The sequence below is a fragment of the Nannospalax galili genome, unplaced genomic scaffold (assembly GCF_000622305.1).
Source record: "Nannospalax galili isolate Female #2095 unplaced genomic scaffold, S.galili_v1.0 scaffold1752, whole genome shotgun sequence".
Classification (NCBI taxonomy): domain Eukaryota; kingdom Metazoa; phylum Chordata; class Mammalia; order Rodentia; family Spalacidae; genus Nannospalax; species Nannospalax galili.
In genome coordinates this window covers 224,383-248,773 of record NW_008331139.1, presented here as the reverse complement: position 1 = coordinate 248,773, position 24,391 = coordinate 224,383, and the positions used below count along the sequence as shown (strand labels likewise).

At 40.4% G+C, this 24,391-nt stretch overlaps 1 protein-coding gene across 6 annotated transcripts in view; it reads left to right on the top strand.

Moving 5' to 3' along the window:
- The first annotated feature begins 2,340 nt into the window (after positions 1-2,340).
- Positions 2,341-24,391, top strand: part of Cdk8 (cyclin dependent kinase 8) — a 125,994-nt gene continuing 103,943 nt past the window's right edge. For 3 of the 6 annotated variants that reach the window (XM_008822351.2, XM_029558325.1, XM_017795495.2), the window contains exon 1: positions 2,645-2,910. In XM_008822351.2, coding sequence (XP_008820573.1) covers positions 2,783-2,910 — 128 coding nt within the window. In that variant the 5' untranslated portion in view covers positions 2,645-2,782. Of the gene's footprint in view, positions 2,911-24,391 lie in introns of all 6 variants that reach the window. The other 3 variants (XM_008822342.3, XM_008822334.2, XM_029558333.1) reach the window with 2 other exon arrangements.

The following is a 24,391-nucleotide window of genomic DNA, read 5'->3' as shown; positions in this document are numbered from 1 at the left end:
CAGTTGGGGCTACAGGGAAACCCTATCTCAAAAAACAAAAAACCAAAAAACCCCCCAACCAACTAAACAAAAAATTTAAAAATACTCCAAATATTCAATGAAATGTTTCATAGTGCAAATTACAGTAGACATAAGGGAAATACATACTCATTTTAGCTTAAAAATATGATTTTTGGTTGGTTAAAAATACTGGATTCTCTATATACTGCATTACTTCTTTAGGTGATACTGTATCCTTGGTTATTTTAACTGTAGGTATAATATTCCTATTATATTTCCTGTGTAAATGTTACATTGAATGCAAAGGAGGGAAAAGTGATAAAAAGGTCGCATCTGGATCATTATGGCAAATAGATCTGATATTATCCTTAATGGCTTTACCAACCATTTCTCTCTCCTGAAGACTGCTCTCTTGCCTACTGAACCTCATCTTTATCAGATTTTAGGAATGATTCTTCCTAATACCGTGAGGCATAAAACAGTATTTGGCTTCCACATACATAAAATGTGATATTTGGCCAATAGGGGGAACTGTGAACTGGAGTTCCCAGGAAAAAGCTGGACACGTGTTAAACATTTTACAAGGCTAATTGATGAAAACTTCTGTGATTGTGGAGAACTGGAATGTGACAGATTGTCCCCTAAATTATCTTGAGCCATTTTTAGCCTCCTAAATGGGCATTTATTGTCCATCTCTGTGTGTAACCTAACATCTCTGCATTAGTTACATCATTTCCGAATGCACAAATAGACCATTAGCTTCCACCAACCTTGTTAGATGCCATTCAAGGCCTACAGCAGGCACTTTCCTGCTTTGCTGTCATCTGTCTACTTGATGTTTTCACCATTGTATTTGTGTGTGTGTGTACATGGTATCTGTGTGTAGGTGTATGCACATGTATGTGTGCCTGTGTGTGGAGGCTAGAGGTTGATGTCTCACTTAACCCCGAGCTCACTGTTTCAGTTAACACTAGCTGACTGTCTAGCTACAGAGACCCTCTTGTTTCTTCATGACCAGCATTAGTATTACATGTGTACACCACCATGCAGTTTTTCTTTCTCTCTCTCTCTCTTCTTCCTTCCTTTCCTTCCTTCTTTCTCTTCCCTCCCTCCCTCCCTTCTCTCCCTCCTTTTCTTGTTTTGGTCTTTTTGAGACAGGTCTCCTTGTAACCCCAGCTGGCCTGGAACTCATGTAGACCAGGCTGGCCTCTAACTCAGAGATTCACCTGCCTCTGCCTCCCAAGTGCTGGGATTAAAGGCATGTTCCCCCATGCCCAGATTTTTTTTTTTTTTTTTTAATATATAGGTGCTCGAGATCCAAACTCAGGTCCTCATGCTTGTGTGACAAACATTTTATTGATCTAGCAATCTCCCCAGCCCCCCTCCACCAATGTATTTTAAAAACACTTTATGACTTTCTTTGCTCTCTCACTATAAAAATTTCAGGAAACTGTTACCAAGATGCAACCTGGTATTTGCTGTAACTTAAATTTTTGTTTTTAGGCCATGGTCACTCACATTTGGCTCCAGAACAAACTCTTACTCTCTTTGAATTAAGGACTGTGTTTTTGTGTCAACAGTGTTTAATGGAAAGTAGAGTTAAATCTTTTAAGGTGAAAATAGCTTTATGGATCTGGCAGTACAGGTACACTTACCTAGCATGCACAAACCCCTAGTTTTGATCCCCAGCACTTCATGGAACATGTATTCACATGAGGAAAGAGAAACCATAAACAAAGTACATTAGTTTATTGTAGTATTTAGAGGTTTGTAGAAGCTACACTAGGAAAAATTTAGAAGCTTTTTTTTTTTTTTTGGCAGTAATTTCTGGGAGTTCGGAAGTGACACAAAACGTGACTTTAATATAAAATCGCCCCTCACTTAGAAGTGTCTTTACCTATGCTTATATGGAGTAAAGACTCTAGACTCTAGGCATACGGCCCTGGGGAAAAAGGGAAAAAAAAAAAAAAACAAAAAAAACAAAAAAACAAAAAACCTAAGTGCTGAAACCCGTCGCACGGTGGACTACCAATCCCATCATGCATTGCTCTGAATTCACACAGCGAGGGGGCGTGTCGTGGAAGGGGCGGCTCCAGCAGCCACCCGTTCATTCCGAGCGTTGTAGTTTCTGGCCACGAGGTCGATGGGGTTGGCCCACGTGGTGAGTTTGGCACGGCTTTGCACGGAGGCTGACCGAGGCCCTTTCGAGAGCCGGCGTCAGAAGGGGCGGTCGCCACCGCGGGAGCCGGGTGGAGGTTGGACGGAGGCGGCCCGAAGCTTCGCGACGTTTTGCGACAGCGGTAGCCGTATAGCGCGACGGCCCGCCCTCCTCCTCTCTCCGAGGAGGTACCGGCTGTTGTGTGGCGTTGCTGATCTGTTTGAGTGTATGGGAGCCGGAGTGAGTGTGAGCGTGTGTGAGAGGAGGTGAGGCGTGAATGCGCGTGTGAGAGGACGCGAGCCCGGCGTGGCCGCCCGCCGCTCCCCGTGCCGCGCCTGCAGGACGCGCGGCGGACAGCCTGGGAGCCGGCGCCCGGGTAACCCGGGCATAAGGGCAGACGCCGCTCCCCGCCCCAGGCCTCGGCCGCGGGGACCTCCCGGCGCTCCCCTGGATGTCCCCGGCGCCCTCGCGGGGCCTGGTCTCGGCCTTGCCGCGTAGGGCGGGCTGGTGCTGCGGCCGGCGGCTGTGAGCGGGCGGGCTAGTGCTGCGGCCGCCGGCGCTCCCCCAGTCCCCACCCCGGCCCTCGGCCCCCGACCCAGCTCTCTGGCCTCGGAGGCTGTGACAATGGACTATGACTTTAAAGTGAAGCTGAGCAGCGAGCGGGAGCGGGTCGAGGACCTGTTTGAATACGAGGGCTGCAAAGTTGGCCGAGGCACTTACGGTCACGTCTACAAAGCCAAAAGGAAAGACGGGTGAGTGTGTGCGTCGCTGCGGTATTCGCGCCGCCGCGACAGGTAGCCGGGAGGAGCGGGGCTCCCATTTCCTCCCAGACCGTGTCTGCCCGGGCCCGCCTGCCCCGGGGAGGAAGTGGTGTCCGAAGACCCACAACCCACCCGAAATCCTGCGTGCAGGAGGGAAAAGGAGCTTCTGTCTCATGGACAGTGTACTTTTTCGGGGATCTCAGTGCAGGATTTAAAAAAATCGTTATGAAACGCCAGCCCAATTTTTTTCCTTGGTTGATTTATTGTGGTAACCTTCTGAGGACTTCTCACCCGCCTTTGGAGTGACAGCCATCAGCCTGAGGGGAAAGCTGGCATCCTTTCCTGATCTATCGTGATCAGGCGATTACCAAATTTGGATTTCATTGGGGGAAAGCAGGCAGCTAGTAAATGTGGGTCTGAGAGTCCCTCATAGTGATCATCTGGAACATAAATGTATCAGTTGTTATTTAGGTATTGGTAGCTATGAATTCTATATAGAACAATGGGATTTGGTGCAGGGTGCATGGTAGGGGAAAAGCAGGTGACAAATAGAGGCTATCTTGTGCAAGCTGTTTACCCAGAATTTATCAGCTGTCAGTGAACTTTTTTTTTTTTTCCTTAAATTTCCTCCCCAGGAAACAAGAATTAAATCTGACTGGTAATGCTCCCAGCTTAGTTTAACAGTGAAGTACTCATTTTTTTCCTTTGTCAGTAGATGAATGTATTGTAGTATTGACAAAAGAGAAAGCAAATTTTTAGTTGGGGAGAAAATACTGCTAATTAATTCTTCGTTTTTCTCCTGTACACATGGATATTATCTCTGTTGCCTTTGACTCTAGAAAATTGTTGGAAGGATCGTCATGGACTATTATATAATCTTTGGTTTTATTGGAAACAAAATAGTCTTACTTGAATACTTGTTTGTTTGGTTGCTATTTTGAAATGATCCTTAAAAAACTACATTTTTCATATACATAAAAGTACATGTTTGGAACTACGTTAGCACTGAAAATGAAACCATTCATAAAGCTAAAGTAAGTTCTTTGTGAGGAGGAGAGTAGATTCATAAATACTTTAGTAGTCTGGATAATGGAAAAGGAAGTGTATGTGTATTCAACTTTTTTTTCAATCTACTTGAAATACCTTTCTAATTTATAATGTATTTCAGTGCTTTTGTGCAGCAGTAAAGCTGTTCAGGTATGGGCAAAAGGTAAGGAATGAAAACTTGATATTCTGGGTGCTGTATATATTTAAACGTACTTTTTACAGAATGGCTAATCCAGTGACAATTGAGAAGTCAGTATCCGGAGCTGTCATTGTTGCCTAGTTAGATCTTTTTTTTTTTGAAGTTTTATTCTGTAATGACTTGTATTTAGAGAAATCACCCATATTAATTGTATAATATTTTTCAAAAATATTTCCATCTTTTGGTATTATGTAATTTGGGGCATATTCATAAAATCTCTGTGTCCATGAAATTTGAGATTGTAGTACATTTGGCCAGTCTGTCATCTGTTTTTGAAAATTCTAGTGACTATATTTAATCTCTGTGAAAGAAGCCAGTTCTAGGTTCATAAATGCCATTTTAAGCTAATAAAATATCCAAATTTGTTTTAACTTTGATTATATGGGATTGTTAAAATTATATATTTTGGAGCTGTGTTTGGAGGGAGATACTTTAAACACATTTCACATCTTGATGGGCAGATATCATTTAGGCTGTTAAGAATAATTTCAGAGCCGGCACGGTGGTGCATGCCCTCAGTCCCAGTACTCCAGAGGCAGAGGCAGGGGGATCTGTGTGAGACCAGCCTGGGCTACATGGCAAGCTCCAGGCCAGACCTGTCTCAAAAAACAAAACAAAAATTTCAGAAGAAATGATACACTATAAAAATAGCTGAATGTGTAGTATATATATTTCTTATTTGTGGAAGCTGCAAATGGATATTTCATTTTGGAAAAAAAAAAGAACTTTTTATCTGTAATCCTTTGGGATTGTTTTCCAGCAACCTTTAATGAATCTGTTTATTATTATGAACTTAAAAAAATTTTTTTTCGTAGTAGTTGAAATGTCAAGAGAATTTTTAAGTTACTTAGAAGAGTTGTTGTTTTCCATGGGGAATATTTTTCAGTACCTCACTCTAGTAAAGTACTACATTGTATTTATGAAATTCTTTTGATATTATGTCAACAAAATGTAATTTTATGCATTTTTAACCTTGGTAAAATAGAAGTTGTGGCTATTTAATCTTTTATAATAAGACGACTAAGTAATTTGCTTGTAGTATTGATTTACTTTAAAATTAAATGATATATTCTGCAACTGAAATTTCATAGTACCCTAGGAACTTCGAAAGGCAATAATACTGGAGGCCTACAATAAAATGAAGCAATGTAAATACCTTTTGTTTGGCTGTAGTTGACTATTAAAATAAATACATGTAAATGTATTCTTTCTGCTGTCCAGTTTAAAAAGAACTTAAACTAGAGGAATTAGCTTGTTAAATTATTTAAATTTAGGAAGGAGCTTGATAGCTCTTTTCTTTGGCTTAATGAATTAATAATGTACATTTTTAGTATACCATATATAGGGAGAAATCAGCATCTTAAGGAATGTAGGGCATGGGGAAATACTCTTTAAAGCATAACTATATACAGAGAACAGGGGCCTTTAAAAATTATGTTAATTTCATATTTTAGTACAGTTAAAAGCACACTACATCTTGGAATTAGTTTATTCTTGCTTTGGCCATAAATGAGATAGCCTGCCTTTCAAGTCTGAACACCAAAAGCCTACTCCTTAGGAAGTGGAGGGTGTGGGGTGGAGGTGGAAGGGGCCGAGTGTCAGTTATATCACCTTTTTGCAGAATTGAGGCAACCAAATATAACTTTGAAAGAATGGACAAGTTTTTTAAACTCTTTAAAAAAATTATTTTATTTTATGTGTATGTGTGTATTGCCTGCATGTAGGTAAGCGCACGTGTGTCGTGCAGTGCCCGCAGGGGTCAGAAGAGGCTATCGAATCCCCTGGGACTGGAGTTACAGATAGTTGTTAGCTGCCATGTGGGTGCTGGGATTCGAACCCAGGTCTTCTGCAAGAACAACCAGTGTTCTTAACCTCTGAGCCATCTCTCCAGCCCCAGAATGGAAAAATTTAAGACATGACATTTGTTTTTAAGATTTTAGATTCTCAGTATAGTTACTGGACATTTTTAGAATTTTTAAAAATTAGTTTGTGCACCCATAGTGTTATCTGCCTACAATCCCAGCTCCCGGGAGACTGAGGCAGGAGAACTGAGAGTTCAGGGCTACGCTGGGCTACATAGTAACATACTATCTTCAAAAAAGATTAGAAAAGTTAGTTTAGAATAAGAGTTTACCTCTGAAAAGAAAAACCACTAAAGTATTCCTAATTTGTTATATTCTGTGTTCAGTAGGCCAAATAGTATGTAATTGGGAGGGGGAGAGGGATGATGTTCATAGGTGACAATCATGATAGTATTTAAGTTATTAAATAGTTAAGTACTAGGTACTTGGCAATATACATGACATTTGCCTGCTTAATTTCTTTTTTTTAAAAAAAAAATTTAATGTTTTTTATGTGTATGAGTGTTATGCCTGCATGTAAGTAAGTACACTCATGTTGTGCCATGCCCGTGGAGGACAGAAGAGGCTGTCAGATCCCCTGGAACTGGAGTTATGGACAGTTGCTAGCTGCCATGTGGGTGCTGGGATTCAAACCTGGGTCTTGTGCAAAAACAGTCAGTGTTCTTAACCACTGAGCCATCTCTCCAGCCCTTGCCTGTTTAATAAGAACAATTGTATCATTTTTCAGTTTTTATGAGGAAACTGAGGCTTAGAAAAGTTAAGCAGATTTCTCCCATGAGTACGTGGTTAAACAGGTTATGTCGGTAAGAATTACCTGATCATTTACTCTGGAGTCCAAGCTCTTAACCACTATGCTTCATATAACTGATATGCTATATACATGTCAACATAGATATGGAATGTGGCTTCAGTGGGGCCACTCAGAAAATGTGAATGCCTTGTACAACTTATTTTTAATACATTGGAATAATTTGGGGGTACATATGTATTTGGCTGGGTTTTTTTTGTTGTTGTTGTTGTTGTCTTTTTTGAGACAGGGTCTCTCTGTGTTCCAGCTGCCCTGGAACTCACTATGTAGACCAAGCTGGCCTCATGCTCAGAGATCTGCCTGCCTCTGCCTGCTGAGTGCTGGGACTAACAGCATGTACCACCACACCATATAGTTTTTTTAAAAAAGACTTTTTGCATTTTGTGTGTGCATGCTTCAGACTTACTTTTTAAAAACATAAATGTAAACAAACATTTATGGTGAACACATTTGTGTGTGTGTGTGTGTGTGTGTGTGTGTGTGTGTGTGTGTGTTACCAAACAGTGAAAGATTTGTTGGAATCAAAAAGCTCTATTTAGTTTGAAAGTTTGGTGACCTTGGGTAAGTCATTTGCCTCTATAATCCTTGTCCTTATTTTAAAGGTTGATGGTTTCAGTAGATCATTTTTAGGGTCCTTTCTAGGTAAATGATTTCAGGAAGTAAAAGTTACTGTTTTGTTTTTGTTTTTTTAAGAATATTTAATTTATTTTATGTGTATGAGTGTATTGTCTGCATGTGTGTAACTATACCTATATTGTGCAATGCCTGTGGAGGTCTGGAGAGGGAGTCAGATCCCCTGGAACTGGAGTTTTAGTCAGTTGTTAGCCGCCATGTGGGTGCTGGGATTCAAATTGCCTTTCTGCAAGAGCAGCCAGTGCTCTTAACCTTTGAGCTAGCCCCTGTTTTTGGTTTTTGAGACAGGATCTTATGTAACCCAGGCAGGCTTTGAACTTACTTTGTGGCTGAGGGTGACCGTCAACTTCTTATCTTCCTTTTTTCACCCTTTTAGTATGCCAATTACAGGTGCGTGATACCATGCCTAGTTTAAGAAAGAGTAAGAAGTAAACATTATGAAAATAATATGTAATATATTCACAAGATAAGTAGAAAACCACTTTTTTCTTTTAAACAGGGTCTCTAGCCCAAGCTGACTTGGGATTTGCTCCGTAGCACAGGTTGGCTTCAAACATAGAGCAAGCTTCCTATTGCAGCCTCTGTTCATGCTTTAACACTAGTTCTCATCACTTTCCAAAAAGAAGTTGGGTAACTTCCAAAGACTCAGCCACTACCTAACATGCCTGATGCTATCTTGGCATTGGCCTAATACCTGTTCCCACTCCTATCATTGGGGAGCCGGGACTCTTGATTCCATGTTTATTGGAGTTTTAATTCTTTGGCTATGATTGAACTTGGTCAGAAGCCTTATTTCCTTGATGGAGTTTTTAAGAGCATCAATATCCTTAAACATTTTTTTTTAATTTTAAAATATTTTTTACTTACTGTGTGTGTGTGTCCAGCATCTCTTTTTTAAAAAAATTATTATTTTTAATTTATGTGTATGAGTGTAAGCCTGCATGTAGGTGGATACACCTGTGTTATGCAGAGCCTGCGGAGGTCGGAAGAGGGCGCTGGATCGAGTTATAGGCAGTTGTTAGCTGCCATGTGGGTGCTGGGAGTCGAACCCAGGTCCTCTGCAAGAGTAGTCAGTGCTCTTAACCTCTAAGCCATCTCTCCAGCCCTCCAGCATCCTTTTAAAGTAACTTTTATTACATTTTTGTTGACTTATCTTGTGTGTGCCACAGCCTGTATGTGATGGTCAGAGGACAACTTTCAGGAGTAGGTTTTCTCCATCTACCATGTGGGTCCCAGGGATTGAACTCCAGTTTTCAGGCTTGGTGGCAGGTGCCTTATCTGCTGAGCCATCTTGCCAGCTCCAACACCACCATCCTGTTACCCTTTTTCTCTGAATTTTGCTGAATTTTGTTAATTTTTATTTTGACATTTAAAAAAAATTTATTTTTATTTTATGTGTATGTGTGTATTGCCTGCATGTAGGTAAGTGTGCCTGTGTCTTTCAATGCCCACGGAGGACAGAAGAGGCTGTCAGATCCCCAGAACTGGAGTTACGGATAGTTGTTAGTTGCCATGTGGGTGCTGGGATTTGAACCTGGGTCTTCCACAAGAACAGCCAGTGTTCTTAACCACTGAGCCATCTCTCTAGCCTCTATTTTGACATTTTAAAGATACCAGAAATGCCAAAGATAACATAGTAAGTTACTTTCTATCAATGGTGAATTCACACATGCATTAACGAGTATTCCTTACAACCTTTTAGAATGTGATGGGAAGGGACAAGCAGTATTTACTATACACGTCTTATCTACTTGGAGGTGACTTAGGTACTCAGTGCATTCTGGTCTCCTGTTAGGTCATTTTGGGGTTTGATGCTCAGTATTCATCATTTTTTCTTTTTTTTTGTTTTGTTGTTGCATGGTTGAGATATTTATATTTATATATTATATTGAGAAATTAATACATTTGGAAAATATTCTTACGAATTACTACTTTTACTGTGTCTTCCAAGAGTTGAAGAAACTCACCTACTAACCCATTCCCACATGTTTATTGAACGTTTATATGTGCCAGACAGTGTCTGAGGTATTGGGAAGGCAAAGATGAATGAACTAGTCCATTATTTGAGGAGTTATCTACTGGGCAAACTTGTTAATAAAGTTATGCCAAGTTAATAAGCACTGGAATAATGTTATTGGAATATAGAGAAGGAAGCCCTGAGGTTCTTAGATTTTTAGGAAAAAAACTCAAATATGACAATATTTGATTGAGTCTTTGAAGATGAAGATGCTCTGGTCAGGAAGGTCACTCCAAGAGGAGTAGAAAAAGAAACATGCTTTTTAGTGTTTCCTGCAAAGTGGGGTGATTTGTGTGGGTTTGAGTTTTTCTTCCCCATGTTTGTTCTTCTCACTGGTCTTCTCTTGCCAGTGCCTTTTGAGTGCTTGCTGTAGGCAGCAGTAGTGGGAGCCCTAAGATGTTCTGTTCACCTACTGGCTATGAGAAGGGTTCTGTGATTTTTGTCAATGGGGATATATTTATTTATTGTAAATTTCATTTATTTTTATTTTATGTATATGAGTGTTTTGCCTGCATGAATGTAAGTGCACCATGTGTATGCAATGCCTGTGGAGGCCAGAAGAGGGGCTTGGATCCCCTGGAACTGGAGCTGTGGATGGTTGTGAACCTCATATGGGTGCTGGGAACTGAACCTGGCTACAAGAGCAGCCAGTGCTCTTAATTGATGAGCCACCTCTCCAGCCTGGGGGATATGTTTATTAGCATGTACTGACACCTTATTTGTATGTTTGTGACAGGTTTCCATTGTAACAAGTTTGTCTGTGCAATCCAAGCAGCTTCTGAAATTCAAGTGTCTGATTGACATAAAGCTGCCAGAGAATTTCTACTTGTGGCTCTGGATAACAAAGTGTTCTGCTTTGGTTTCGCCTCCATGAAGAGGGAGCCAGAACTTTCTGTTGTGGAAGTAACGGTGACCACAAGTTGGAGGGGATTTAAGTTCTTTCTCCATTTATGAAGAGTTTAGGGAATGGTGGAATTTCTCTTGTTGGACTCTGATAAATCGAGAGACAAGAGGTAGGGACAGGGTTTCTGATACACTGGAATTTAGCTAAGAAAATAGAAATAATTGTAATTACTATAGACCATTTTAAAACTTATTTGAAAATTATCTTGAGTTCAGAAGTCTGCTTTACCAAATTGGTGTTCATAAATTTTATTTCCTGGGCCTGGAGTGCATTTTTTTCTTGTTGAATCCAACCCTCGTTGCAGCTTTACTCTTTTTTAAAAATATTTTATTATTATTTTTATTTTATGTGTATGAGTGTATTGCCTGCATGTGAGTGCACCCGTGTTGTGCAATGCTGCCGAGGTCAGAAGAGGGCTTTGGATTCCCCCGGAACTGGAGTTAAGGACAGCAGCCGCCATGTGGGTGCTGGGAGTTGAACCTGGGTCCTCTGCAAGAGCAGTCAGTGCTCTTAACACCTGAGCCATCTCTCTAGCCCTCTTTACTCCTTTTTTTTTTTTTTTCTACCCTTGGCTGCTGCTAGAAAATCAATATAGTCTTGTTCTTTTTTTTTTTCAGAATAATTTGTTAATACTGTCCTTCACTGAGATAGGTGTTGGTCATCTTCTGGGTGCTTAGAAGTTATTATGATAATCTCTTGTCATTCAAAGGAAGTCTCTGATAGAATCACTGTATCTGTTATTTTGACTTAATACTTATAGACTTCTTGGTGTCAACTATTTTCAGAATTCTTCAAAACAGTTATCAAAATTCCCAAATCTGGGCTCAAGCAGATGAAAGTGCTCACTATAGAAGCCTGGCTTGAGTTCTATACCTGGAACCCACACTGAGAACTGACTTCTTCTGAAACTTGTCCTTTTGCCTCCACACAGGCGTATAAGTGCTACAGCATGTGCACGTGCGCGCACACACGCACACACTAAAATTTTTAAAAGAAAATTGAAAACTCCTCAAACCAGTCCCTGCTGTAGTAAGCTGCCTTTATTGATGGAATCATGTAATGTTCTTCAGGTATATTGAAGCAAAAAAATGCTGAAAAGTGCTTTTTATTATTTATTATTTTTATTTAATGTGTGTGACTCAAGTTATGGATGGTTGCTAACAGCTAGTGCTCTTAACCATTGAGCTGTTTCTCCAGCCCCCCATATCTCAGTTTTTAAAAAGGAGTTTTCATAAGAACACTTGTTGTTTTCCCAAAGTACCCAGGTTCGATTCCCAGCACCCACATGGAGGTTAAAAACCATCTGTAACTCCAGTTCCAAGGGATTCAACACCTTCTTCTGACCTCTGTGGGCATTGTATGACCTGGGTGCAGTACATACATGCAGGCAATACACTCATACACATACAATAACAATAATAATATTTTTTAAAACCCTGTAACCCCAGCTGGCCTGGAACTTGCCAAATAGACCAGACTGGTCTAAGATTAGCCTGCCTCTGCCTCCTGGGTGGGATCAATTAATGCGCCATCATGCCCAGCCAAATTTCACTTTTTAAGTGTTTGATAGATTCATTGTTTTTAGTATATTCACAGGGCCATGTGACTCTTAACACTGTCTAATTCCAGAACATTTTCCTCCATGAAGAAGCTTTGTACCCATTAACAGTAACTCTGTATTCTCCCCTCTCTCCAGCCACTGGCAATGCTGCATTTTCCTGTTCTGCACATTTCATATATATGGGGTCATGTAGGGTCTTTTTGTGTTTCTCTTTTGCTCCGTGTAATGTTACCAAGGATCATCCTTATAGCACATTTATTAATACTTCATACTTTTTGTGTGTACATATTTAGTTTTGTTACAACTTTTAACATGGAAAACTGAACATCATCTTTCCAGTGAAAACAAAAAGTAAAATTAAATAAATAATTGATACATTAAAATCACAATACAGAATGCCAGTTTCAATAAAATCCTATAGACTTTGTTGATTCTTCTATAGAGTAGATAAAGTTGTCTTTAGGAAAGGTGTTTTTGTTTTTGTTTTTGAGATTGTTTCCCTGTAGCCCCAGCCAGCCTGGAACTCACAGAGATCACCTGCCTCTGCCTCCTGAGTGTTGGGATTAAAGGTGTGCACCACCACTCCTGGCGAGAATATTTTATTTTAAAGTTTCTTCCTAAATTGCAGGGAGCTTTATATACCTTTCTTATGGCTAGAATATACCATATTTTGCTTAATCATTCATCAATTGGGCATTTGGATTGCTTCCACTTTGGGGCTGTCCTGAATGACGCTATCTATATACACACATTTATATGTGAGTTGTTTGGGGTGTATGTTTTCAGTTCTCGTAGGTATAAACCTGGGATTGGAATGTCTGAGTGTTACTCAAGTGGCTGAGAATCAGTTTTGAGTGTCTCTATTGACTGGTTTATGGCCAGTGTCCGTTGATTGTATATAAGACTTTACTAGCCTGCCTTATTCCAGAATAGTGTTCACATCGGTCTATCTCAGTGATTCTGAAATGGAAATTCATACAAGTACTTTGTCAGCTCTGACTGCTCTGACATTTCTCAGGTAGCACCTGGGGCTGGAATTTTTCCTCCTCAGCTGAAATAGGCTCTAACGTACACGTCTCAGAAATCCTGTTTTGTCTTAATTTAAAACTCCAATATTCCCTCTTCACTCATTACCTCACAAAACATAGTTGTCCTTCATTGGTATGTATAGTTAATGTTTATATGTCCTTTGGGTTTCTCTGGTGAATGTTTATGGGTTAGAGAGTATAGCTTTCTTTTAGGGCAGCAGTTCTGTTTCCCTTGGCTGATGGCACATTGCCAAATGGTGGTGTGTGTGTGTGTACCTGAATTTCATATTTGAAGATCTTTTGATGTTGATTAAATTAAGATCTTGAGGTTTATTATAGGGGAGTAGAAATGCAATTCTGAAAATACCATCAGAAGCAAAGTGTGATGGGCTGGTCTGGCTATATCAACATCATGAACAGAACTGAAAAACACAAAGGCCTTAAAGAAGGCAAGCTTCAGAATTGAGTGACTCCAAATGTGTGGTTAAAGTTCTTTAAAATTAAACTATTGGAAAGCAGTATTTTGTTGTTGTTGTTGTTGGTTTTGGTCTTTTTTTGACAGAGTCTCCCTCTAGCCCCAGATGTCCTGGAACTTGCTATGTAGACAAGGCTGGTCTCAGTCTCAAAGAGATCTGCCTGCCTTTGCCTCCCAATTTCTGGGATTAAAGGCGTGTACCACCTTGCCCAGCTTTAGCAATACTGTTTTTTAAAATATATCTTAACAAATGAACCTATTTAAATGGGGATTGAATCCATACCTCTAAAATTAAGGAAAATATAATTGATCCATAACATTATAGCTCATGAATCCTAACAACTCATCATGCAAAGAGGGACCCTACGTCATCATGTAGGGCCATCTCTGGGTGTTTATATACACCTGAATTTACAGGTTCTCTGGAGAGCTAATGGAGTTTAGTAAAAAGAAAACCCATAAACCAGTGTTATTGTTTACATTAAATAAATAATATTTGGGGAAAGACAGGGAGTAGTATTTAAGTATTTCTATAATTTTAAGGCTTCTGTTTTAAAGAAAACCAATGAATTGTAAAACGTTAAGCTCACGTAGACTAAATCAGTTTGTTGATGGCTTTTTTTTTCACTTTAGAAAAAAATGTGTTAGTGGGGCTGGATAGATGGTTCAGTGGTTAAGAACACTGGCTGTTCTTGTAGAGAACCTGGGTTCAGGTCCCAGCACCCACGAGCCAGCTAACAGCCACCCATAATTCCAGTTCCAGGGGATCTGACACCCTCTTCTGGCCTCTGTGGCCATTGCATGCACGTGGTGTACTTACATTCTTGCAGGCAAAGCACTCATACACATAAAATAAAAATAAATTTTAAAAAAATTTGGAAAAATTTTTCTAGTACTTTAACATATGATTCAGTTTTCAAAAATTGTATTTATACCTAATTTCTAAGAAGATGTCACATCACATAATTATTTTCTCATATTGATTTAACAATGACTGCTCTTTTCATTTGAATTCAGTTTAAAATTTTAATTTAAAATCATATCATTTGACTGGCATTTCATTTTAGTTTTTCTTTAGCTATAGTTCTTTCTGTAAATTTGGGTTCCTATAATAAATTTTAAATTATTTAACATTAATCTATTATTTGTTGGGTTTTGTTTGCCAAATATAGGTGATTTATTCTTTTTCTTTTCTTTTCCTTCTTTTTTTTTTTTGAGAGAGGATCTCACTGTGTAACTCTGACTGGCCTAGAACTCACTTTGTAGATCAGACTGGCTTTAAACTCACAGAGATCCTCCTACTCTGCCTCTTGAGTGCTGAGATGAAAGGCACTACCATACCTACCTAGGTGATTCATTGTTAAAGAGCCAATGGTTTTACTCTTTAGGGAACTTACAGACTAGGGCAATTACAGTAGGGTAAGGCTGTAAAAAAAGTAAACTCACAGGTTGCCAGGGGTACCTAATCTCCTCTTGGGGGCTCAAGGGTGACACTTCATTTGTGACTTGAAAGGTAATTAGAATTTATCAGAGTGAATGGGCAGTGCCTGCTAGGGAAGAGGACTTGGAAAGTTACAGTACAAGCTAGAGAGGTGTTATCAGTTGTGGCCTCAGAATTGTTTCTTCTCCCTTCCACTTTCCCTCCTTCTCTTCGTCCCTCAGTTTCTCTCTTTCTTTCTGACGGGGTCTCCTAGTCCTCCTGTATCAGTCTCTCAAATACTGTGTTACCATGTGTGTGTTACCATGCTAAGCTCAGAATTTCTTTATGTGGGAGGGGCTGCAATATGGTTGAAAAGGGAATATAGTAATATGTACTAATCTAGTTGTTACTTCAGTTATTATTTTAAAGAATTATTTATCATATGTGTGCATGGATGATGCCTCTATGTGCCTTGACACACTTGTAGAAGTTGTAGGACAACTTTGTGGAGTTGGCTCTCTCCTTCCACATTTATATGGATGCCAGGGATCAAACTCAACTTGCCAGGCTTGTGCAACAAGTACCTTTACCTGCTTAGCCATCTTGCCAGCCCTTAAATTATTTGAGGCAATTTTGTGATCTTCAGCATTATAAGGGAGAAGGCTAAAGCTCTTTTGGAGTTAACACTTAAGTAATATGTGCAGAAATGTGAAGGAAAGGTATGTTATGGTGAAGGATCTGAAAGAATCCTGATGGCAGATCTTACAGAAAAATAAGAGTAGGAAAGAAGTATTAAAAAAAAAAAAGTTGGAGACAGAAGTGCATCATACAAATTGTGTTTTGAACTCTGTACTTTCTTCTGAAGGTGGTAGAGACTGGGATTTTTCAGTAGAGAGTACAAACTTCAGTTAGATTGTTTGGTAACATAGTCAAAATGGCTATAGGGAGCTATACTTAGGAAAATGTAATAATTTGGGCTGGAGAGATGGCTTAGGGTCAAGAGCACTGGCTCCTCTTGCAGAGGACCTGAGTTTGGTTCTTAGCACCCACATGGCAGCTCATGCTATCTATAACTGCAGCTACAGGGGATCTCACACCCTGTTCTGGCCTCTACAGGCACTGCATACACATGGTGCACATACTACATGCCGGCAAACACCCATACACATAAAAATAAGTCTTTTTAAAAAAGATGTAATAATCCATATGTTGGGTGGTGGTGGTTTGAATCAGGAAGTGGGAGAGAGGAAGGGGGGGGCAAGAATCAATAGTATTAGTTAATTTATTGTATGTGGTAGGAATAGGGAAAATCATGCACACAAGGATAATGCTTCAGTTTGACTTAGGCAATTGGATATCGCCATTTATATAGATAGACAAAATAGGAAGAGGAATAAGCCTGTGGAGGAAGGTGATTAGTGGAGTTTTAATATGTTGACTTTTAGGTGCCTGTTAAACATCCAAGAAGAAATGTCTACTGGGCAGATAGGTGAATTTAGTATCCAAAGAGGGATGTGGTCGTAGACTTGGGAATTATCAAATACTTGGGGTAGAAGCCTTGAATGGCAATGAGATTGCCTAGGGAAAGTGTGTAGAGCATGAAAAGGGCCTAGGATGAAGTGTAGAGAAAGAAATGTCTACCCATGAGTCCAAGAAATGGAGTCTCAAGAAGAATATGCCCAAGGGCCCCTTATTGTGCAGTAGGAACTGTTAGTCTACAGCTCATTGACTGTACATGGAAGCTTAAAGAAATATGAGACATTGTAGAATGGTAGCCAGAGAATGTGTGTTTCTAGGAATGACAGATAGGTACTCCTGATTAGTGGTATATGCTAATCAGAGGGCAAAGGAAGTAATGAATTGCCTAGGTTAACTAAATTATTTTAAATTAAATTATTAAAGTACCTTAAAGTAAATTAAAAGCTCAGCTAAATATTTTTGGATAGTGAAGTTTAATAATCCAATTCATAGGTTTTGTTCAAAGTGTTTTGGTATTTTCATGGTGTTATAGAACTCTGTCTTTTGGACATGACTTGGTTGAAATCAGAGCAGCTGTAGTTATGCACATCAGGAGAGATCCTCACTGGATGGGGCCCATTAACATTTCCTTCTGGAAGAGAAGGATGGCTCTTGAGGCACATGAGCCTCTTCACTTCCTGAGGATATATAAGTAGTTAATAATTGCTAGTGCCAGCTCTTCAGTGGTATAGCTGCTGGTAAGTTGCCTATGTTCCTGTAAATAACCCTAAAGAAATTCATTAGTTTACCAAACTAGGCTTGGATGGAATTATTTCTTTGGTCTGTTGTCGCCCTCTTTTATCTGGAGTGAATAGAGTTAGACTCCTCAGGAAAAGACATGTAACACTTGGTGCCTAAAGAGAGACTGAACAGAACCAAAGATGAGTTTGGGAGCAATAGTTGTGTGGTGGTTTGAATGAGAAATGTCCTCCATAGGTTCAAGTATTTTGAACATTTGGTCCCAATTTGGTGGTGCTGTTTGGGGAAGTCATGGGAAGGTCATGGAATCCTTAGAAGGTATAGCTTTGGTGGAGGAAGTGTGTCACTGGGGGCAGGCTTTGAGAGCTCATAGCCTTGCCCCACTGTCAGTTTGCTTTCTGTGCTTCGCGTTTGAGGTTGAAGATGTGAACTCTTAGCTTCCTGCTCCAACCACATGCCTGCCTGCTGCTCAGCCTCCCTCCTCCATTATGGACTCTCCCTCTGGAACTGTAAGCCAACATAACTTTTTCTTCCATAAGACACTTTGGATCATGGTGTTCTATCACAGCAACAGAAAAATAATACAGGTTTCCTTTCTCCAGCTTTGAGTGATAAAACATGCAACCAAAGCTAAGCTGTTTGAAGGTAGAGTATCCATGGGGGCAAGTCCAGTGTGGCCATCATTCTTCATGTGATATGGAATGATGTCCCTTCTTGCTGTTGTAACAATTGCATTGCTTCTGCTATAAGTGATTAAGATACATAACTGAAGCTTAGCCATATGTCAAGAGGAAAAGTCAAGGTGAAAAATATGAGGGGGAGATCCCAGTGGGGCCATCTCTCTATATCTTACAGGGTAATAAGCCTTTTGATAGGTATGGGGATGCCCTTAAAATGTTTGAAATGCTTAGCACATACAGAGTGGGATTGTAAGGAAGCTTTGACAATAGCTGCTTTGTCCTAGCTATAAGTGATTGTGATAAGACATTCAAATGAAGCTCAGTTGTCTGCCCACAAAGAACTTGCCCATGTAAGGAAGGAGTTACAACAGGAAAGAGACAGGGAGGTTGAATTGATCTGGTAGGTAAATGGGATGACGGAGAGGATGAGATGGAGGTACTGCATTGCCATTTATAGCTGGGAGTGGGTAAGGAAGAGAGTATACATTAGATCTGTGTTCAGTAGCTCCTCCTGGGATCCAGAAACTTAATACATGGTGTCAGTGTTTGGGGGGTACAGGTAAAGGAGGCACAGTTCCTCATTGTTATTCTTAGCAGACTGAGGAGTTACCCAAGAGTTTTAGGAACCTCGTCTCAGGCCAAGCCAGGACTTGTGGCTTTGATGCTGAAAAGAATTTCAGGACTAGCTAGTTTATGAAGCAAAGTTGGAGGTTCTATTATATTTTAATATAGGCATACATAGGAAGTATAGCTGAAAAAGGGAGCTCTCAGAAGAAAGACAAAGTGTGGATAACTGGCTCCTCAAGGGAGGGTTGCAGTTTATTGTTTTTTGAGACAGGGTCTCCCTTGTAGCCCCAGCTGACCTGCCTGGAACTTGCTAAAGATCAGGCTGGCCTTGAACTCAGAGAGATCCACCATGCCCGGCTAGTTTATTGTTTCTATAATTGTCATATACAGGATTTATCTTATTACTGAGCTGTTCCTAAGGGGTCCCTGATCTGATTACAGCCAATAAGGTAAAAGTCTAGGCAACAGGACTATAAGAAGGTTGAGTATCTTTACTTTTAAGTGTTTTGTTTAAGATTTTTCAGGCAGTGTCTGGGGAAAGGAATGAGGCCCTATCCAAGGTCATATACATTCAGGCCTCAGGCTTGGCTCACTGCTATTTTAATATAAAATATCTAGATCTGATAGGAATATTAACTCTATGGTGTCAGCTTTTCTAGCAAGTATTGTTAATTATGCTTCTCAGTTGGCAAGCAGCTTTAATTAGACTCCAGGATGACAGGCTTCTTTCCTTCTTATGTCCCCTTCATTTCTCTGTGTTTCTATCCTGCCCCAATGACAGTATTTAAACAGTGAATAGAGAACATGAGTTAGAAATGATAGTGAGAAAACTCTGCATGAAAAAGATGGTGTGTGATGCCCAGTTCCCTGGTCCACCTGAGAGTTAAGAAAGAAGTTAATTCAGCAGGGACCTTGCATAGATAGGGGGTTTTATGGCTTTGGTGAGTCCCATGGTGAGTCATGACCTTTATGAGGTAGGAGAGGCTCCAGAGGGTCTGAGTGACTTAGATTACATGTGAATTGAGTAAAATGCTAAAGCAGTCAGGCAGGGAGAAGAAGAAAGCTGGTAAAGGGTCCTACTTGGGTCATTTGAAAGTAGATATGGAAAGACTTGTGTGTAGCTGGAGTTGCTAGGAAAAATGTGACAGAAAGCCAGATGCTGTGCTTGTGGGCTTCTGGAAGACTTTAAAGCCTAAACAATAGTTCATCAAAGGGATGAAAGAAGTGCACATGGTCTCCATTCTGCCTGCTTCTGTGGAAGAAGATCTGTTGGAGTGGGAACTGGCTCAACCACTTCCCTAATGGTGTGGCCAAGTATGCTAAATGGTGGCAAGTGTGCACCATTCAGTCAGTGTGGATCCCCCACAATGAACTGTGGAGTTATTGGTTCCCTACTAATGTACAGAATATTTAGGCATGGGTAGATGCAGGGGGCAGGTATGCCTTGGTTTCTGGTGGCCCCCAGGAGCACCAGGAGCAATATGTGTATTAGTAGATGGATATGGAGATACAGCATTACAGGTGAAAATGGTTGAGCTTGTCCTAGGGGTAGACAGAGTAGAGTATGTTGTGTACATTTTCTTGCCTCAAGAAGTATACTAGAAGTGGAGATTGTTCACCCAGACCAGTAACCAGATGTGGCCATGGAGAGGTGGTGGAGTATACTAGAAGTGAAGATTGTTCGCCCAGACCAGTAACCAGATGTGGCCATGGAGAAGTGGTGGCCAGTATGCTGACTTGTGGCCCATCAGACCCAGGGAGTCCAATGGCAGGAGCAGCAGGTGAGAGTGTAGCCCCATTCCACCATGGTTCTGGGCCAGGCCATACAGCATGAGGCCTATATAGTGTGAGGAGATATACCCTACTGGGAGTTCCCAGTGCCAGCACTTCAGGATGAGGAAGTGGAATGGCTTATGGAAAAATGAGGGTTATATAGAGCTGGGGACTAGTGTCTTTCATCCACATTGCTGTATCCAACATTGTTATTTTGAGGAAAAAAATTATAACAGGTGGGATCTTTTCATACTGTATCAGATCTTGATAAAGGGGTGTGTGTGTGTGTTGTGTGTGTGTGTGTGTGTGTGTCTGTGTGTGTGTCTGTGTGTCTGTGTGTCTCTGTGTGTGTGTGTGTGTGTGTGTGTGTGTGTGTGTGTGTGTTTAAAATATCCCCTTAGATTTTGAATCCTGATACCAGTTCTTACTTCCATGGAACTGATAGTGGTGGGTCTTTGGAGATCTTGTTTATCTCTGTAAAAGGATTTTATTACATAATGCTAACATCTGAATGCTTTATAGATTTAGAAAAGTATTTGAAATATGGACAGGCCCACCTAAGAGTGAGGCCAGAAAATCAGTCTTCCCAGATTGCAAGAGGCCAGGAATACTTGTGAAATTCTTAGGAGTTTTATGGTGCAAGGTATAGATGATACCCAACAAGGTGACTGACATAATTCCATAACAGGCTTTGCCTATAGACATAAAAACATAAGTTAAGGAGTTTAAACACAGAAGGTACACTGTGTGGGTGGGAGACAGGCACTATCAGAAGCCATAAGGTTATTGAATAAAATCCTAGTATCAGGGGTGGGCTATCTCCCCACAAGTTGGGGCTTGGGAGGCCCCACAAACCATAAAGGCTATTGCTACTATTGCTACACCACTTTGGTTGGTTACAGGCTATGGGGAAATCAGGCTGGGACTAATCTTAGAACTTCCAACTGACTGACTAGTATTCATGGGTCTAAAGGTATTTTGTAGGCTGCTAAGGAAGAATAGTTGCCAGTGGTCCTTATTGGCTATGGATTCTGAATGTTAATGATACCAGCATACCAGGGCAGGCTGTGCATAGTGGTAAAGTAATGGCATGAGTGATAAGGGAACAACCATCTATTTTTCAATTGAATTTAAGGCCTACTCTACAGGAGGGAACCCTTGTTTGGTACTGTAGACCAGGACAAAAATTTTTGGCTGGGAGAGGTCATATGTCATAGTGAGAAAACTATTGCTGTTATTAAATGGAAGTTTCTGCTGTTGTTTTGCTAAATGGATTTGCCATGCTTGCCAAATTGCTGGCTAAGATTATATGCTTATGGCCATAGATTATTTCTATTAGCCTTAGTCAGGGGAGTTGGTCCTTTGTGTTTGCTTGTTTTTGTTTTTTTGTTTTCTTAACAATGGGAAGTAGTTACTTTGGAGATTACTAACTGGTAAGAATAAGTGGCTATTGCTGTGGCACAGCAGCCCTATGCACAGCCCTAAGTGGAAGAAAAAAATGATGCATCTGTGTCACCCTCTCCCACAAGGCTCAAGGAACATTGTGCAAGAGAGAACACAAAGAATGCAAGAGCCCGGAGGAAGAGGTGGTGTTGTGGAACTTGTCCTCCAAGCATGACATTGGCCATTGCCATCTTGAACTCAGAGCATCTGCATAAGACCTTCACAGATTATGCCTACTAGATTCCCTTGTGGAAGGGGTTCGGGGAGCTCAAGAGACCTCTCCTCTCTCTGAGGATACATAAATGATTAGCAATAGCTGGGGGAGGCACTCTGATTTGGTAGTGTAGCTGCCTGTAAGTAAGCCCAGTTAAACTCATTGGTTTGCCAAGCTAAACTTGGATGGAATTGTTTCTTTGGTCTGTTGTTGACTTCTCTATTTTGGGTGAATAAAAGACTTCCCAGGAAAAACCATAGAACACATGGCTAGCCTTGGATTCAGAGCTAAGCAATGAAAAGAGTAATTATTTCCATTTTTGCTTCTATATTGGCTATATTGCTGAAGCTAAACCTTTAGGTGCCATTTATTGCATACTCTTTGAAATCATTCTCAGTTTTCAAACAAAATGGCCTTTTTTTCTTTTGATTATACAAATGACAATGTTCATTGTAAAAAATTAAAATAGTCTAGAATTGTCCGTAGAACTAAAATCTTAATTTCACTGAGACATTTTGGACTGTCTTCTCAAATAATTCTGTATGTATGCATATAGATTAGTGAAATCTATAACCTTTATATGTTTTCATTTAAAATTATTTCCTTGGCTGGCAAGATGACTCAGCAAGTAAAGGTGCTTGCTACTAAGCCTGATGGTCTTAGTTCAGTCCCTGGTATCCACATGGTGGAAGAATATTGACTCCTGCCAGTTGTCCTCGGATCTCCACGTGTACTCTATGGCATGTATGTTAGTGTTCTCTCAATCCCTCCCTCCCTCCCTCCCTTCCTCCCTCCCTCCCACCTCCCTCTGTCCCCCATAAAAATACAAAGATAAATCTTAAATTATTCATTTCTGTATGCATATAGTTCGAAATAATTTTTATTAATGCAAACTATTGACATGTATGCATATAAGTATGTGTTTAGTTAACCATCTCTCTAGTGATAGTCATTTAGGTCTTCAAATTTTAGCTATTTCAGTTGGCAGTTGATGTTAGATATGCAGGCATGCATGCAGTTTTTCAATGTAGTATAAAATTGTTGAAGCAGAATTTCAGAATCAAAAGCTATATACTTTCAACAAGTGCATTTTTATTATAGAATGAGATTAGATTTTAAAATTTAATATATTCTTTTAATAAACTATTCAAAGAGTACAGAAAGATATCCAGGGAAATCTAGGTTCCCCCTTCTACATCAGGTTTAATTTCACTCTTAGGGGTAACTGTTACCCATGATTCCTTGTGTGTCTGTATATAGAAGCATAGATAGGCAATGATAAACTTCAGAGTTTGAACAGATAATACATGCATTTGTATTAAACAAGTGTTCTGTCTTGGTTTGTTCAGTTGATATGCTTTACGTCAGTATGTGTAATTCACATTTCATCAGCTTGTTGTATTATGGATAAAATGTTAATATATTGGACCAATCAAAGTGCATTTAGATTTTCATTCTATTGCTACTAAAACAATACAATATATCTCCTATTCATTTGTCTCTGTAATAAGCATACTTTGATTTAGAAGTAGAACTTCACAGTCTCCAAAGTTCCCCAGAAGGTTGCTGGTGTGGGTGCTGTCACTGACAAGGAACAATTTGCATCCATCCCTCGGCCGTACCCCATAGTGTGATACACTTCTTTTGCCTTCCCTGAGCAGTATCAGAGAATCTGATTATCATGCTCAAGTACAAGCTACTTGTTAGGGCTCTAGCTTCCCAGGAATATCTCTTAAACAGCCTTGAACTTCAGGCTTTAAAAAACAAAACTGATCTTAAACTTACTACATAGTCCAGAATGACCTTGAACTTCTGCCCATCATCCCCCCTCCCCCATGCTGGCGTTACAGGATTGCACTATGACAAGCTCTGTGGTGCAGCCTCTGGAACCCAGGTTTAGTGCATGCTAGGCAAACCCTCTATCAACTGAGCTACAGAGTGTGTCCTCTAAAAAGTTTATACCAGTAACATTCACATCAAAACCTCAAAAATGAAACATACCTCAAAAAAAGAGGGTGTGTACCCAATAATGATGCTTGTTGAGTCATGGTTAAATACACTCTGAAGTCTGAAGTGTTGAGTGTACCGTGCTATCGTCTCGCCAGCAAGAACGACGCGGCACACTCAGGATCCTTCTGCAGAAAAGCTTTAATGCATCTTGAGAGGGAGAGCATAAGCTTACAGGGCGAAGACCCCGAATGTCGGAAACCCAGCCCTTATATAGGTTAGTAAGCCCGTCTTAGACGTGGCAACTCTTGATTGGTCGCAAACTCATCAGCCCATATCACGCCACGAGGTAGGCAGAGACTAGAAGGTGGAAAATTACTTCGGGCATGCGTACTGACTTATTTACTGCTCAGCATGAACCGGATGTGAGCGCCATCTTGTAATGGCGTCTGCAGGGACGGCAGGCGGCTCCCCACAATCCATGATCTTCATTAATCTCTGGATAGAAAGATACACATTTGCTGGTGTTGGATATGCACACCATCAATCCTAGGACTTAGTGGGCAGAGACAGGCAGATCTCTGTGAGATCAAGGCCAGCCTGATTTACATAAGGATTTCAAGCCAGCTGGGGCTAAGGAAGATCCTGTCTCAAAAATACGAAAAAAAAAAAAAAGC